Source organism: Struthio camelus, chromosome 12 (genome assembly GCF_040807025.1).
Source record: "Struthio camelus isolate bStrCam1 chromosome 12, bStrCam1.hap1, whole genome shotgun sequence".
NCBI classification, from domain to species: Eukaryota; Metazoa; Chordata; class Aves; order Struthioniformes; family Struthionidae; genus Struthio; species Struthio camelus.
Window position 1 is genome coordinate 8,856,088 of NC_090953.1, and position 16,641 is coordinate 8,872,728.

At 42.0% G+C, this 16,641-nt stretch overlaps 1 protein-coding gene across 1 annotated transcript in view; it reads left to right on the forward strand.

The window, feature by feature from the left end:
- Positions 1-16,641, forward strand: part of AGBL1 (AGBL carboxypeptidase 1) — a 297,138-nt gene that overhangs the window by 189,637 nt on the left and 90,860 nt on the right. Inside the window, exon 22 of the mRNA XM_068958765.1 lies at positions 13,851-14,014. Within this exon, the coding sequence (XP_068814866.1) occupies positions 13,851-14,014 (164 nt within the window). The remainder of the gene's footprint in view (positions 1-13,850; positions 14,015-16,641) is intronic.

A 16,641-nucleotide genomic window follows, 5' to 3' on the forward strand; every position in this document is an offset into this window, starting at 1 on the left:
CCTCAGGGCCCTGATGGTCTGATTCATTTCACTGTCAAAGAGTATCATGTCTGGGTAGTCTTCATCTCTGTTCCTTATCAGAGTCTTAAACAGCTGCCAAAAATGAGCCCTAGAAAATCTATTCCAGACTTTATACCAGACATTGTCTGTTCGGGGCAGGAGATTTGGGATTATTCAGTCATACATTTGCAGACCTCAGACCCAGCTGGGTGTATTCAGTAAATGTGTTCATCTGAAATTTGTAGCTTAAACTATTAAATTAAGGCTTCTCTTCAGTCTTAACTAGCTAAGATCCTGACAAGGAATCTAATACACAGGCATAAACCACTCTCACTTGCTTCTCCTGAATTCCTTAAGGAACAAGCCTGAGGAGTTGTTTTGGCTTGGGAGGTAAGAACAGATGCAGATTCTAGTTGCTGTAACAGCAGTTATTCTGAGAGGTAGGCACCTTTCAACACTGCAGCTATCTGCTGCCATCTTTGAATCCTGCTGCTGTCTCCTGAACTCGTGTATCTTTGTAGTCCACCTTTCGTCTCAAAGTCTGTAGCTGTATATAGTTTTCCTGTGCTTGTTCAGATTCCACTTGTCTGTACCTGCTGTGCAGTGATAGCACGGGTCCCCTTATCCACCGTTCAGCTATGCCTACAAGAGCTTTGATATTCTTTGTCAGCGTGAATGGTGTTGAGAGGCTTGCAGGACCTATCTGTCCCAGCGCTGGCGCTCAAGAAGCTGAAAGCGAACCTGCTCTATGACAAATCAAATAAGGGACTCCAGGCTCACCAGTGTATGGGGATGGATGGCATATCTGTCTGAAAGGAGGACTGTCTCAGGAGAAAGGGGAACAGTAGGAGATAACTAAAGATCTTGCTGCTGTCCTGTCCACAGCTACCTGTCATTTTGTCTGCATGTTGTGTTGTTTTTTTTTTTTGAGACCTAGTCTGTTTCCTGCTATTCTTTGACCAAAAAAAAAAAAAAAAAAGAATAGCATGGCAGGATTCCAGGTTAATATCTTCAAACAGCATTGCTGTTAGCAATGGTATTGGAGTGTGAGAGGTAAAGGGAATTCTGAGTTTTCTCCCTAGTTCTGCCAGTGCCCTTGACTAGTTGCCCTTGACTAAGTTCCTTCTCCTCTATTTGATTCAGCTTCCCTGTTTGCAGCTTGCAGTAACGCTCTTCTATCTCCCAGAGGCATCCTGCAATTAATTGAAGTATGTATCTAAATGGCTTTAGCATGCAAGCTGAAAGTCACCAGGGACAAAGCTGTTACTAGGGTAGGAATAAAGGTCAGGCCCTTGCTGACATGGTTGTCTTGATTAATTACGACACTAATCTCTACAACTCCACTTCAGCAAATATAATTTGGCCTCATCCCTTTTCATTTTTTGGTGACTAAACTCCAAGAGACCTGATGAGAAGAGCTATGCGGAAAACGCAGCTTCTCTCTGTATTCCTTCCACTCAAGCAGCCCTATGCCTGGTTCCTCCATTGTTTTCCTTTACCCTTGTTTGTATGAAGGCTTTGCTGGAAGGTCCTCTGGCCAGTTAAAGGACTCCTCACTGGTTACCAAGAAAATACTTAATCCTTGATTAAGGATTTGAAGAGTGATATCTCGTTACTAGGAACATGCTGTGGTGGAATTGACTGAAGGGGAGGGTTACATTTGATACTGTTTTCCTACAGCTTTTTTATATGGGGAAGCGCAAGGCCAATGCTAGAAAACGTTATGGAGTCTTTGCTCTCTTGGTGCCACTCCTACCTTGAAGGGCTGAGTAGCTATTTGTGACTGAGGAAAGGAGATGGTTGTATTTGGATTCTGTGACTGATATTGCCAAGGGTTTCAGTGGTTCAGGACAGCCGCTTCTGAACACAGAGACTGTCTGGGGTACATTGGGGATCATTACCAACATGAGAGGAGGATGCAACAGGGCTTGGAGAGGAGCAGAAGGGAGAGTAAGTGAACGTGTGCGCTGAAGCGCAGTGAACCAAACCATCTGTGGAGAGCAAGAGGGAAGATTCCCTCCAGGTTGCTACCCAATGGGAAATTAAAGAAATGAAGAAAATCTCTCCTTGTCTCCTATTCAGCTCTTAGTTCTGGTCTGTTGTATTTTCTATTCCTTTGTGATTATGTTCATGCATCAGTCAGGTATTGTTTTCTGCTTGAGTTGAGAACAGTCCCTAAAGCTGTTTTGAGTGCACAATGCTTTCATTCTCTTTCCCAGGCCAATTTCAGAGTGAATTTTGGCAGATTACACAAGTGCAGAATGTTTACCATCCTGTCTTACATCATCATTTTCCTGTATCATTTAGTTTTCCTTTGACGGATTTTTAAAACTGTCGGTCTAATTTGCATCAGAGGTTGAAGTGTATTACCATAATACAGTGCATTGTGGGTAATCCCATGCAAATTGTTCTATGGAGAGTCATGCTAAACTGTGTTCTTGCAAAAGAAAAAAAAAAAAGGTCAAAACAAAGGGTTTGTCTTTAACTGTTTGTTCTTTGGATTTCAGAGCAGCTGCCAGAGGCAAAAGTTTAAATTTTTTTTGAAATTCGGAACGATGTGCAGTGATATTCTTCCTCACAGGACACAGTGCTGAAAGGATGGAGTCATGCTCTGCAGTGGGTTTTCTATACATATCTCTGAAAAATTAGCAATGCTTTAAAACTAAAGGAAAGACCCGTGTACATGGTGGGGCGGTGTAGCGAGAACAAATGCCTGCTGCTGATTTTTCTGACTCCATTATACAAAATTATTCAGAAAACATCAGTTTTTATGAACTTAAAGATCATCATGTATCTTTTGGAAATGGCAGATCCTATTGCGTGTTGTTTTTTTGTATTTGTCTTCTCTCTTATTCTCTATTACCAAGGTCATTTGCTTGGAGACTGGCTGCTTTGTTCCTCCTAAAGTCCATATACTTCCCCAAACTGAAACAGTAATCCTTTTTTGTCAGAACACTTGATTGGAGTAGAAGTGATTGCAATGTCATAGGGGATTATCATTTTTGGTGGAAATTATAAAAGCAGGTTGAAAAGGGCTCCTAAGAAAATCTGCATAAGGACAAGCTGTATTTTTCTTAGGTAGTACAGCTGCAAAATGAGAAATCCTGAAAGCTCATAATCTGGACTCAGCATCATCTCTGCTGACAGAGGTTTGCACGCTTTGCTGTGTATGGTCAGTAGGTTTTCAAAGACTTGGAAACTTGTAGTTTATTCTTGCAAGGCCTGTATGCTTCTCATCTGAGGCTCTAGGAAGTGAAGCATTGATGAGCTGCAGTGCATCTGCTTCCTGTTGGTCTCCATCTCTGAAAAAAAACAAAGTGGAGATACCTAATGTAGAACATAGGGAAACGTAAGCTGCTTTTGTCCGAGTTGTGTCAGTTATCCTACTTGCTGGAGACGGTTTCCTTGCCCTAGCTCTGTCTCTCTGATTTTGTCTCCCTTTCTTCAATCTGTTCCTTAGAGTCTTCAAAGACCATCTCTTTCTCTCCAAAAGCATAGTAAGGTAAAGATGTTAAACTGAGCCTGTGCTGGTGGGATTACAGAGAAAAGGCTTATAGGTGGTTTGCAAAAGTCTGGGTCTAACTGCCAGGTGTAACAGATACGCCTTGGTAAATAAGTCCAAATGTCTAAGGTCACGTGTGAATTGCTCGTCAGTTCCTTCTGAGCAAGCGCTGCAGGTCCAGCTCTCCTGCAATAGAGTACAGCCCTGAGATTTGATTTCCATTTTTACTTCTTCCTTTTAATATTTTTTCCATCCAAAAGGAAGGTAAAAATACTAATCAACAATCTTAATGACTGTCAGTATACTCTGTACTGCTGGACAGGTAGGCTGGCAATGAAATGAGCCTTTAGGCTCTGCAGACTTGTAAGCAGTTGATAGCTGGTTTCTATCTCTCCTGAAAACTTTCTTGATGATGTTTCACGTCTCTAGGACCTATTTCAGGATGTTCCTCCTCACCCAGCCTCCTAATGAAATGAGCAGTGTCCTTCCCCTTAGGCCTTCTGTTAAAATCTCTGACTGAGCCAACTTTTTTGTATATTCTTTAACAGCTTTGCCACTTTATATGGCATTACTGTAGTACACGTGTTACATGAATCTGTATTAAAATCAAAGCAAACAGAAAGAGGACTCTGACATATTTTTGCCTCAATTACCTTCACTGTTTTCCGCCATTCTATAGGTGGCAAGTACAGAGCATTCAAAAGAAAGACAAAAAAAAGAAATGGACAGATTTTCACTGTTGTTGCACGTTTTTCTACCAAATCTGACAAGCAGCAAAAAAGGTCCTGTAATGGAATAATTGTTCTTACCCCCGTAAGAAAACAGCCAACAAGCTCCTTGCTTGTACCGCCATCCTTCAGCTTCAAAGAGACCAGTTAACAGAGATGGGGGAAGCCCTCTGCTATGCTCTTTCCTTTCTAATATGAGCTGAGTATAGATGCTTTTTGTGCTTTCCCATGTGCCTGTGGCTTGGAAAATCAATGACTCCTTTGTTGTTTCACAAGTACTAATACAATAAATTGTAGAATCATAGTGGCTTCTTGTCACCGATCCTGAGGTTGTAGGGAGCAATAAGTGGGGAGTCCAGCTTTCATGGTATTTGCTGAAGATGACCAAAGAGAATTTGTGATATGGGAGAAAAAAATAGCCTGAGGAGTCATTTATAATTTATGAAAAGAGTTTCATGTAGCTCTTGGGTTGTACCAGTATAAGGGGATGGATTCATGGTATATGAAAGGTTAGAGTAAAGAGAGCTGTAATGGGGAGGAGAGGAAGGCACAGAGCTCTAGATGGCTCTGTGCCCTTATCTCTCACCTGTGGATCACTGTATGAAGACCCTATTTGGTGTTAGTTTTAAGGGAAGCAGCACTCAGAGGATCTCAGGGAAATCTCATTTGAATGTGGGCACAGAATGATTCCCCTGGGAAGCTGGCACCTGATGGAGTCTGGGCAGGGGAACCACCAGCACGCAAAGCTCTGCTCTAGAGCCAGTGGCAGAAGGCTTGGAGGAAATAAATGATTTTGCTGAGAGCGGGCTTAGAATTGGAAGAGAAGTTTGCTTCAAGTGATGATCAAAAGGCCCTAGAAGAAAATAGGGGTACTGGGGGCTAGGATAATAAAAATTGCATAGGCCAAGATTTGGGTGCATTTCAGTGCTGTTTGTGCTGCCCTGGAGCAACAGACTAGAAAACAGGTATGTTGGCAGAGCTAGTAGGCAGCCAGGATGGGGACAGAACAGAATGCTGTGGGACCACACTGGCTGATTTATACAAAAGGACAATGCTTGCAGATTTTCTGCTGGTGTTATTTCATACTTGGCAGATGCTATAAATCACAGAATCAGGTCAAACCCAGGTTTTGTTCCTGTAAGAGTTGTAAGGGAACTAAGGAACAAAGGATTTGAACTACTGGGGAAAAAAATCATTAAAAATCGTCAGCAGGCTAGATAGCAGACTGTCTAAACCATGTTTAACAAGGTGCTAATTATGATTCCTTATGTTTAAAGACTTATTCCAGAGGCTGAGAGAAACACCACTAACAGAGCTGCAGGCACTGGAGTAATACAGGGACAAGGAACCACAATGACTGTGAAGGGTTAATTGAGACTTTATAATATGGTGTCTTTTTTTTTTTTTTTTTGAAAGAGGTAAAGGGATGAGAGAATGAAGGGGAAATGGTAAAATTTCACTGGTGGTTTCCAAGGGTAAGCCAAGACTTGGTTTCATGCAGATTGGATTGCTGGACACCCCAGATGGTGGTAAGAGGGCCTCTTGCAAAAGAAAAGGTATCAAGAAACAGTGGGAGTCATGGAGTGATACATAAAAGAACTGATTGTATAGTCAGAACTTAGTTAAAAGCCTGGAACTATAGGTGGGATGTGTACGCCATCCTTGGGATGGAAAGAAGTTGATAGGTGACTCCACTTATCGCTCTGTGAATTGGTGTTGGTTAATATTTATATTTTTAAATATTGGAATGCAAAGAGAACAGTAAGGTAATGAGATGCACTATTTACTACTGATACAAATTACACTGTAGCAAGAGGACTGAAAGATCATGGGTACTAGAATGTGAGATGAAACATAGACAATAGCAGGGTAAAGCATGTTTGAAGAAATAGTTTAAAGCATTCAGACACATGGCTGGGCTCTGAATTAGTTGTAACCATCCAGGAAAAATAAGTAGCTCTTACAAAGACAGCTTGATGAAGATGTCTACTCTATGTGCAGCAGCAGCAGCCGTAAAGAAAAAAGTGAGTAAGATGCCAGCATGTGTAAAGAAAGAGATAGACTTGGAAGATGTTATAATACCCCTATAGACATGAATGGTAGTACCTCCTGTGGAGTGCTGTATTTGTTATGGGTCATTTCCTCTGGAAGAGACAAAACAGTGATGGGGGGGGGGGTGAGAAAGAGCACATGAAAGTGTTTAGTGGCCTGGAAGGCAGCTTCAGTATGGGAATAAAATTACGGATACTAGAGCTATTGAATTAGAAAGGGAAGGAATAAAGAGTTACAGCGTAAAGAGCTCAACAGTGTGCAAATGTAACACTGAGTCCTGTATTGGGGAGAGGCTTCACAGTGATGTGGATATTTGGTGATAGCATAGCAGGAAGTGAGCTCGCTGCCCCATTGTATTCTCCCTCCACGAAAGGTTGCTGCTAGGCTAAGATGAAGCTCTGCCTGCTCTCCTCGCCTCTGTGATGCTCTGGCGTGGGAGCAGAGCTCTGGAGGTAGCGTGGGCTGGAGAGCGTGGCTAGGCTGGAGCAGCGAGAAGGATATCAGAATGGGGTGATGACTGGGTCATGCTGTGTTGGCTTCTTGCTAAAGCTGTTCCCGCCCAGGGGCCTCGATTCCTGTGTTGGTGCAACAGTGAGAGGTAGCATGATTCCGAGGTCTCATTTTAGATAGGGGACCAGAAGGCGAGTACGCTAGGTGTGCTGTATCATTTTGGTCAATCCACGTTTGCATCACCTCTGAGGTGGGAAAAATAGGGTGTATTTCATGGGGGTGAGAGGGAAAGGCTCTAAGGTTTTCTGTATTGCAGTTTATAAAAACACTGTGAATTTTTATGATAGAAGGTACCGTGGAAGTTCCCAGTATTGTTACTTTAAACACAGAAACATATCCAGGTGTTATGTAATATAATACAATGAGATGAGGGCATTTCATGAAATTAAGATGCAACAACTACTTTATGTAAGCCATAATTAACCTGTGGAACCCCATAGTGGATAACATTATGAAGACAAATACCTTATTAAGAATTGTTTTTAAAAAGATGGTACAATTTATGAATACGAATAGCATCTACATTTATGTAAACCAGAATAAAAGTATAAGCATTGTAAATCCTTTTGTTTCCAGACATGGTGATCACCAGCAAGGACTGGGAAATTATTCCGTTCACATGGTGAAATATGGTCAAACTGGATAAATTTATAGCTGAAAATTAGGCTTGGGTGAGCCAAGAGTCACGTTATCTTTCTGTGTGCTGAAGTTATTTACACAGGCACACTTCTCAGTGGAAGCAGAGAAGGAGGAAAAGTGATCCAAGGATTAGGCTGCGAAATTAGGACTTGCAAAAATTCAGCTTCTTGTTTTCTCAAACTGCTTTTTGGAGCTAATTCATTTGATATGGGTTCTCAGACATACTTAAAGCTCCACCTCGCATTTAATCTTTAGATACCTCAGGCTATAACTGTCTGTGACTTGTTTAAGGGCCCATGATTTTCATAGAGCAGAAGAAAGTCTGTATGTGGGAGAAAGTCGTGGATATACTACTGATGAATTTTCAAGGTATTGTCTGATGGGGTAACAACAGCTAACCCTGATGCAGATACCAGGAGACCGATGTGGAAAATGCATTTCTGGATAAAACACTCGATAGTGATTTCTGTAAGGTAGCTTTATTTTGTCACGCTGCCCCAGAATCCCTGTGTGACCTTGAATAGTTCCCTAGTTCAATTTCTTGTCTGCCAAATAGGAGGCTAAAGTATCCTGGAGCAGCATGTGTTTTCCTTCAGGAATTGGCATATATTTTCCCTTTAGAAAAACACTGGTAATGCTCATTGTTTTTGTTGTCTGTCTTGTCCAAGATTTGCCCCCTGGACTGTCACTTCCAAGAGTGTTCATCTTCCCCTGCTCCCTCTGCATGCAATAACTGGCTAGTCAGTAATATGAGACTCATGCATATACTACTTGGGTAAGACTGCGCAGGTGAACTTCTCCTTAGAACTGCCTGCGGTACTTGGGTCAGAACTTAATAAACTCCTGACCCAGTCAGTATGAAACAGTGCAGACTCCTCCAAAGTGCTCAGTCGTGGCCTGGCGTATCATTCACTCAGCCTGTTCAGTTACATTTGAAAAGAAACTGTGGGAAGGAATGAAAGATTGCTTGGTGTCTGCAAAGAGAGGGGTAATCTGTTAATGCTAGTCCAGGTCCATCCAAAACCTAAAAATAGCTTCCTAGCATGTCACATAGTAATGAATGGGACAGAAAACCAATGTACTACTCTATTGGAAAGCAAGAGCTCTGGAGGGAATGGTGTCTTCCTACCTATAAGGTTTGTGTATGTCCAGGGGAAAACTTTCTTTCTCTTTTTTTCTGTCTTTTGACTCCTGAGTTTGTCTTTCAACTCCTCTTCATGGTTATGCCCCACATAAGAGCATAGTCTGTCCCAGCTGTACTCAAGAAGCAGTCTGACAAAGCTGGATTCTCTGGCACCCTGCACCACTATCACTCACCTGCAGCAGTGCAGAACAGATATAAAGCAGCACCCAGTGGGTGTGGAAGTACCCAACTAGTACTGCTCTGCATGAGCATGCAGTCTTTGGGGCAGTGGAGAGTTAGACCCAGCATCCAAATCGCAGGATGGTTTGGCAGCCTATTGACATAAAACATGAGAGGGCAGGGTTTGTGGTAAGGTGGTCAGCCCAAGTAAGTGGTCAGCTGAGATTAGCAAATTGAACGCTGTTATCATTTGTTTGCCTCCTCCAATGTATTACGAGCTTGCAGTGTGTTGAGGATGGAGTGGTGCATGAGTGAAGATTAAGGGGGAGGGAAAAGGATACTGAGGAGAGAGCAGAGGAGAAGTTGGGAAGGGAGGGAAGGATGAAGGGAAAGGACAGGGAAACAGCTGTCCCTCCTGTGAGGAGAGAAAGGGAAAAGTATGGAGATGGGAACATCAGACAAATAGCAAGTCAGCACAGGGGAAAGAAGGGGGCAGTGACCTTCTCTCTCCCATGGTAGGCCTGGAAAAATTAATCCAAATGATTATTTGGCCTGGAAAATTTGAGCACAAGTTTCTCTCTCTGCTGAATCTCTAGTTCTCCCATAAGCAGACCTTTCAGACCTCTTTGCCCAGTAGATCTATGGTAGGGGGTGAAAGAGTATTTGCTCTTCCCATTCACTCCGTCCCCTGAACAATCCTGCTTGTGACGTCCATATCTTTAACCAGGGAAAGAGTCTATTTAAAAGATTTTTAAAAATAGGCTATTTGTTTCTGTACCTAAAGCATCTGCTCAGCCCCAGCTCAGGTGAAACACTAGCCGAGTTGAGCAAAAGTTTTGCCAGAGAATGCAAGGCAAGCTGGCCTTGCTTCCTTGCCGTGTGGCCAAAAGTACCAGATGTAATGAGGACAGACATTTGGAGTGAGACGCACCTCTGCGAGGGTGAGAATGGTATGGAGTATTCCATTAACTTTCCTCTTGTTTTCATTCCTCTACAACATCCATTGACCTTAGCAACCCCTCCCTCTTCCTCATCCTTTTATCTCTCCCGCCCTTTTATCTTCTGTCTCTAACTCCAGCCTCTCTCATCTTTCTTTCTAGAAATTCTTGCTAGCCTGTTTTTTTTTTTCTAGCATCCTCTGCCTTTTCTACTCCCTTAATCCTCTTGAAAATCTTTGGCCCAAATGCCCATTCCATCCATTCCATGTTTTGCATGCCATATCCTGCTGCCTAGGGAACTCTGGGGCATGAGAAAACCTGGCTCATTCTCTATTATCTTAGTTGTCTAAATAGCCAGTTCCCCAGCATGTGCTTGCACGTTTTCATTCACAGGGGATGAAAGAACGGTATCTTTCAGGTCTGGTTCAAGCTAAACTTCAGGCTGCTGACACCAGGCACCAAATGTTTCATGCAACTCCCTGGTTTTATTCTCTACAGCCTCCAAATGGTTTCTGTTAGTATTCTGACTGAGAACTTGCTGATGGAATGAATTAGTGGGAAACCAGACTGTCACTTTATTTATAATTAGCCTTGGTACATATAACCAGTGTACATGGGTAAAACTACTGAGATGCAAAGAGAATAATCTGTACGTGTGTGTGTGTGTGTGTGTACTGACTGGAAGAGAGTTTGCTGGGAAAAGCTGTTGCCCCAAGGTTGAACAAGTGAGGAAAAGTGTGAGAAAACATTGTGGTGGCCTTGCTGTGTGCCTGGGATCCCTTTTCTCTGAATCCAGGAAACAATTGCTGTCTCTGTAATCTTTTGTTTACTTTGTGTTCATCAGTATCTTCTGACTCTTAAGTTTGCAGCTCTAGTTTAACTGGTTACCTAGTTAAATTCCTAGTTTAGCTTCTAAGTCCTTCCACTTTCTTCAGCAATATCTGTGTGTTGTTGAACTACTGCTGCCTTTAGCTGTGGGTGTTCTTAAAGCATATGAGTAATGAATATTGAAGTTTTCCCATTGCTTTGGTCCCTTATCCTATGAAGCATTTTGAGGGCAATTTGAGAGACACTGGAAACATTTAGTTATGGTTATTTATTTGATGTGCCAGTGCTGAATATGAATGACTCTCTCCCTGGTATGAATTGACCAGTTTTAGTTAGTAATATTACTATTGCTGATGTCCTGGCCAAATAATAGGTCAAGGAATTTTTTTTTCCTGCTCCTCAGTTTCCTGTTATGGTGACAGGACAGAAAAAGCAAGAAATGTACTGGTCGAACTAGACCAAGAGTTAACAGACTTAAGTGTTTATTTCATTCATCTGTTGGTTATGTCACCTGCCTCTGGAATTAGTTTCTTGGTATAAAAAGTGAAAGTACCCAAAATTTGGTCTGGATTAGGTATCACCTCCTCCCATGCTGTCTGTTCTAGCTGAAGTAGTGAAAAGGGATTAACAAAAGTTGTTAAGTTTTCTCTATGAAAGCCAGGAAACAGTTCATCTGTTATCTCACATCAAGATACCGCAGAAGACTGCCTGAAAGTGCCCATGGGACCAATGGACATACTTGTACAGCCCAGTGGAGCATTTTGCTCAGATGCTGATCTACACTGGTACTTTCATGTAACAGAGAGCAGACTTGTGTGGAGATAAGAGCTGATTCTCAAAGTTGGATAGCTTTGTTAGTGTGTCTCTGAGCCTGAGCTAATCAGGATTGATTAGTCTTACTGCCTGTAAGGGCAGAGCAGCTTACTCCTGTAAGGCTATGGCACCCAGACCCCGTACTGTCACTATATGTAGAAGCAGCAGAGCTTCACTGCAAGGGAAGGGTCTTTCCTACCGTCTTGTTAACCAAACGAAAAGTGCACTGCCTCTACTACCTGATCTTTTCTTTTGTCTTGCATCTCCCACATGCTATCCTTGTATGTGTGTTTGTGTTGCACAGATAGAAGAGAAACGCCCAGAGACCAAGCTTGCCTTTTAGCAATGCAAGTGGAACTGGGTGCCAGCCACTGCATCAGCTCCTTGCGTTGCGGGCACATGCCATCAAGAACATAGTTTGATCTGTCTGCTCTGTTAACAGCGTCAAATCTAATGGGAGTCAAACTGCACACCTTCAGCTCTACCCTGAAAGCAGTGGAGGGAGGAAGGAGAGGAAGAGAATTATCTGAGTTAACCAGGTTTAAAAAATAAAAGTCTGTCAGTGTTTGAAGTGAATAAAGTGTGTTAACAAGTAATCCTGTAACTGAGGTTTCCAGCTGTTACTCCTGAGCTGTCTGGTATCAAAGCAATATGGGTCTATCACACAACAGCTAACTTGAGTGCATGAGCAATTACTGTCTGAGGCTTCTCACGTATATTATAGTTTTATTATTATTATTTCTCTGCTCATAGTTTCCTAAGGCTTCTTCATATCCTGAATAAAGCCCCAGGGAATCATAAAGCCACAGGCTGAGTTTTAGTGCAGTCACTACTCGGCACCTCCCGAATTGATAGGTATTTAGTGTGTTGCCTTGAGCTTGGAAGCAGGGCCCTGAGATACACCCCAGGGAAAGCCTCAAGATGTTCCCTGTATTTTTGGCCCCTGAGAAGATACTCTTTTGCTGTAGAAATGACATATTTTTGCTCAGAGATGTCACCACTTCTGCCTGCCCATTGTAACTCAGCTGCACGAAAAACCTTAAGTATTTTAAAGTAAAGTAACAAAACATTATGAATCTATGCAGGACTGCTAAGTACTTTTTTTTTTTTTTTTTTGCATTGATGACCCATGATTCCCATAAACTTTTCCCTCTGTTTTCTTAAAACTATTAATTGTTGCTATACTTCATTGTACCTGAATCTTGCCTGGCAAAGCTTGCAGTGAAGGTGAATAGGATGGGAGAAGAAACGGTGTCAGACATTTGAGTATTTTGATTAAAATAACATTTAAGAGACTGTCTAGAGAACGGGGTGGGGGGGACCGTAGTAAAGGCTTGAGCACTGAAGTACAGGCCACGCTGGCACGGAGCACACACCTTGCATATGGCTGTTCCCAGGATAGTGAGTGCAGACTTCTGACAGTTGTTAAGGAAACAGTCTTGGAGCTGGGAGCTCTTGTCAAAGGTTGCCTGCAGAGTTTTGTGCTGACAAAGTGCATTGGGTTGATATTGGTAGAGGCAGCGATTGTTCACCAATTGATTCTCCTGCTGATGAGAGAGCGTTTAAAGAGTACACGTGACGTGGTCGCTAAATGCCAAAGATGAGGGATTTTACAGTTTTTTAGTGTGTGGGTGTGCGGTGGTGGGTTTTTTTTGTTGTTTGTGTTTGTTTGTTTTTTTAATACCTCTTTGGGCTTTGTCAGTCTCTGGCCAACTCACTGCTTGTGTGAAACTACTAGTGATTACACTGAGTGACTTCTGTGCAGGCCTTTGTTGTTCCTGCTTTGCTAGTTGTTTTCCCCCCCCCCTCAAATCTATGAAAAAGCAAATACAGAGAATTCATAATTGAGGCTCCTCCAGTGAGGATCCAAAGTTTGGAGGAGTCCCTTCAAAGATGATGCTGAAAATTCAAATCCTATTTTGTACACCTCTGTTTCTGCCTGTCTCTGCTAGAGAGACGCAAGCTTTTAATAGACTGTGAAATTCCTCAGAGGCGTTTGTTATTTTGCAATTACTTTGTTATTGATTTTCTTAAAAAACAATTCATAACTTGTTAAAGATCTTTCTCCTCTTTTCCCTTTTCATCTCTGCCACTGCCCAGTGTTTACAATCATAGAGCCTATTTTGTTCCCTGTTGCTTAGGGAGATGACTCCTCTAAATAGAAAAAGAAGAAATGAGTCCTGATGATTTGTAAAGCTGGATTTACAGTCTGATCCTGCTGGGGTCTGATCCTAATTCTTAAAATGCCTTCTGCAGATGTAGTCAAGGCACTTCTTCTCTATTTCCCCATTTTTAAAATAGAATAGCTCTCTCTTAGAATAGTTTCTGTAGACAAAGAGCTGTCAGTTAATTTATGAATGACTCTGAGGGGAAATTTCCATATGTAGCAAGTGTGAATGAACCCCTCATTCAGAATGGAAGAACATTAATAAGAACATTGGCAAGAGTTGTCTGTCTTCTGTAAAACTAACTCGTCTCTCTCCATGCACGTGTGAATTTCAAACTCAGTATTGTAACTTTCTGCCTTTCTCCATCAGGGCCTGCAGCTGGGAACTCAGGAGCTGGAGGAGATGGGAAGCAAGTTTTGCCTTGGTTTGCTCATCCTGCATCTCAAATCCTTGCCCTGCAGCAAAAAACTGATGGCGCAGGCAGCACTCCTGCTGGATCTGGAGGAAGAGATAACAGACCTCCGGGCACACAGGTCAGTGATAGGAGCATTCAGAGGGTTCTCCTGTAGGGAGTTAAGGGATGCGTTTTGGGTTTAGAAATGGCTCTCCTCGTGGCTAAGATCTGCATGTTGGGAACTGGAGTGTATTGAGAGTTACTGGGAATGCAGAGACAACTGAATCCTGAAGAAACTTCTAAAGCAGTGACTCCTTGCCCTACAGCTATCTATGTGGTAGAACAGATGAAAGGAAGGAACCTGGCTTATGTTTTTCTACCAATTTCAGTTTTTCTTCCAAACTGATTACTAGAGCATGGGGATGGTACTGCCCTGAAAAAATCTGTCAGCAGGGAACATTCTTCTGCTCAGTGGGGTATCAGGTGGATGTTCTGTCCACCTCAGATCATCCATAGTGAGGACCTCTTACAAGGAGGATGCTCTTTAAGAGTTGCAGCGCACGGAACAAATATTGCAGATTCATAGAGGAGTTTGCCAACAAGATTCAGAAACTGTAGGCCTGATTCTGAAACGATTTTTCTAGACATTGCTTGTTTCTCAATGTATTGAGTCCTGCAGATATTTAGAGCACAGGTTTGTGGCTTTTTGAAACATACATAGGAAGATGTCAAGATACTACTGCTTGTTTAGGACGTGCTTTTACAAATCTTGGATTCTTTCCTTAGCTTGGTTCTTTTAATAGGATGTATGTAAATGAGATTGCTTCGGTATGACTATATGGGGAATTTGGCCTAGATAAATGTCACAGTATGGGACTCTTCAGCTTGGATGTGTGGTGAAGCAGACATATGCTCTCAGATGTTATTCTGAGACCAATGGACAAACAAACTTAGTGATGGGATATGATTTGAAGCTCCCCAATAGGTCTGTCATTAAAGGACTCTCTCAGCTTCATTAATGAAAGTGCAAGCCTTTTGGTTGCAGAAATGCCCCCATAATTTACAGTGGACTTCCAGCCATACCCCCTTCAGGAATATTTAAGTCATTACCATCACTTGTTCCCCATGCTGGAAGCCATTTTTACAAGCTTGTTCATAGTTTTAAAGGCAAAATGAAAAAAGAGGACTAAAAAACAGAGACATTCCTTTGGGTTAGCTGTGTTAAGTTGTACATATGAATATATAAATGAAGCAATTAATGCGTGTTTTCTAAACAGCAACTAAGCTGTGGATAGCTGCCTGAAAAAGACATTGGTGCGTCATTAGAGATAGCCACTGAAGCCTGGCCAGGCGGATAGTTTTGAGAAACAAATCAACCCTCCCTCAGGAACTAGCACTAGAGGAGCCTTTGAATGAAAATAGCGTCTTCTATGGGAAGGAAAACATTTAACCCTAACTAGCTCCAGACACTGGAAGGAGGAAGAAAAAAAAACAAAAAAAAAGCTACCTGGCTACGCTGGCTCAGAAAGCAATTCCCATGATCTTCGTAGCTTTCTGTTATATTTTCTTTGGTTGTCTTTGTATTAGCGGGCATTCACTCCCTTTTTCTGCGTTGTGTAGTATTAAAACTATACTAAAATAATAAGAAGAAGCTCTCTAATCCCAAATATTTTTAAAGCAAATTTAAAAAAAAATTACCCTGGTAAAACTTCTGTATTGTTTCGAATGTGTCCATTATGGATAAAAGTGAAGTCTCTTTATTGCTTTAAGTTTTTCCAGCACTGGTAGTTCCATATCATCCAGAGATGTAGCGTTACTGATGAAAGACAGTGTGGCAGTTACTTGTTCATTTTTACACCACTGGATGGAATTGCAGGTTTATGGATAGCTTAGGTGCAGCTTATTGCCATTTGCAGACCAGGTAAATTGTATAATCTCACATGGAGATATGCTATTGCAGAAGCTTACTGCAGGAAGTGGGAGGAAGAGAGGCACAGAGACCAAGGATTTTGCTAATGAACTCTGTCTTTTAATAATACTTCATTGGAAATGTTTGTATAGTATGCTGAATCTGATTCAGCAAATTAATACTGTGTTCTGAGTTTCTCTTGAGTCTAGTCAAGAGAATTGCATTTGTTTTCAGTGGGAATAGGAGCCCTACAGGAACCAGTGGATGAATGCAGAATACAGAGGGCACACTTACTGTGAGCAGGAGGGCAGCTTTTTCTAAGGTCTCCTTTTCCACTCACAAACTTTGAGGTAAAAATGATTCTCCATCAGAACAGGTCTCTCCAGGAAGCTGAAAGGTACATGTGTTTACCATTTAGTTCATCTTACTCTGTAAGGATTCAGTCTAATCTTACTCTGTTATGTAGCTCAGAGGGGTCACTGAAACCTTCTTCAGCTTGCAGCCTCCTTGTGGTGTATCATTACACCAGTGGAAATCATTCTCTGCTGCTTCCCGAACTAAAGCCATCTTTATCGGTTTAAGAAGAATGAAGTGTTGGTAGTTTAAAACTAATTCTGTTGTCTTCTGTGATTACCACAAAGCCTCATGGCATTATTGAATGTTTTATTTACTTTCTACTTCTGAGAGTGTGAGTAGATGTGTATGGAAGTACTGAAATTATTTTTTACCTTCGCTAAAACAGAGTCAGACTTGGGAATCCTGCAGATGCAACACAGGAGAAATCAAGAAGGTGAAGTTTAGGTGGATTCCTTATGCCATCTTTTTCTTATACTCTCTACATCTTGAGCAGAGGTGGC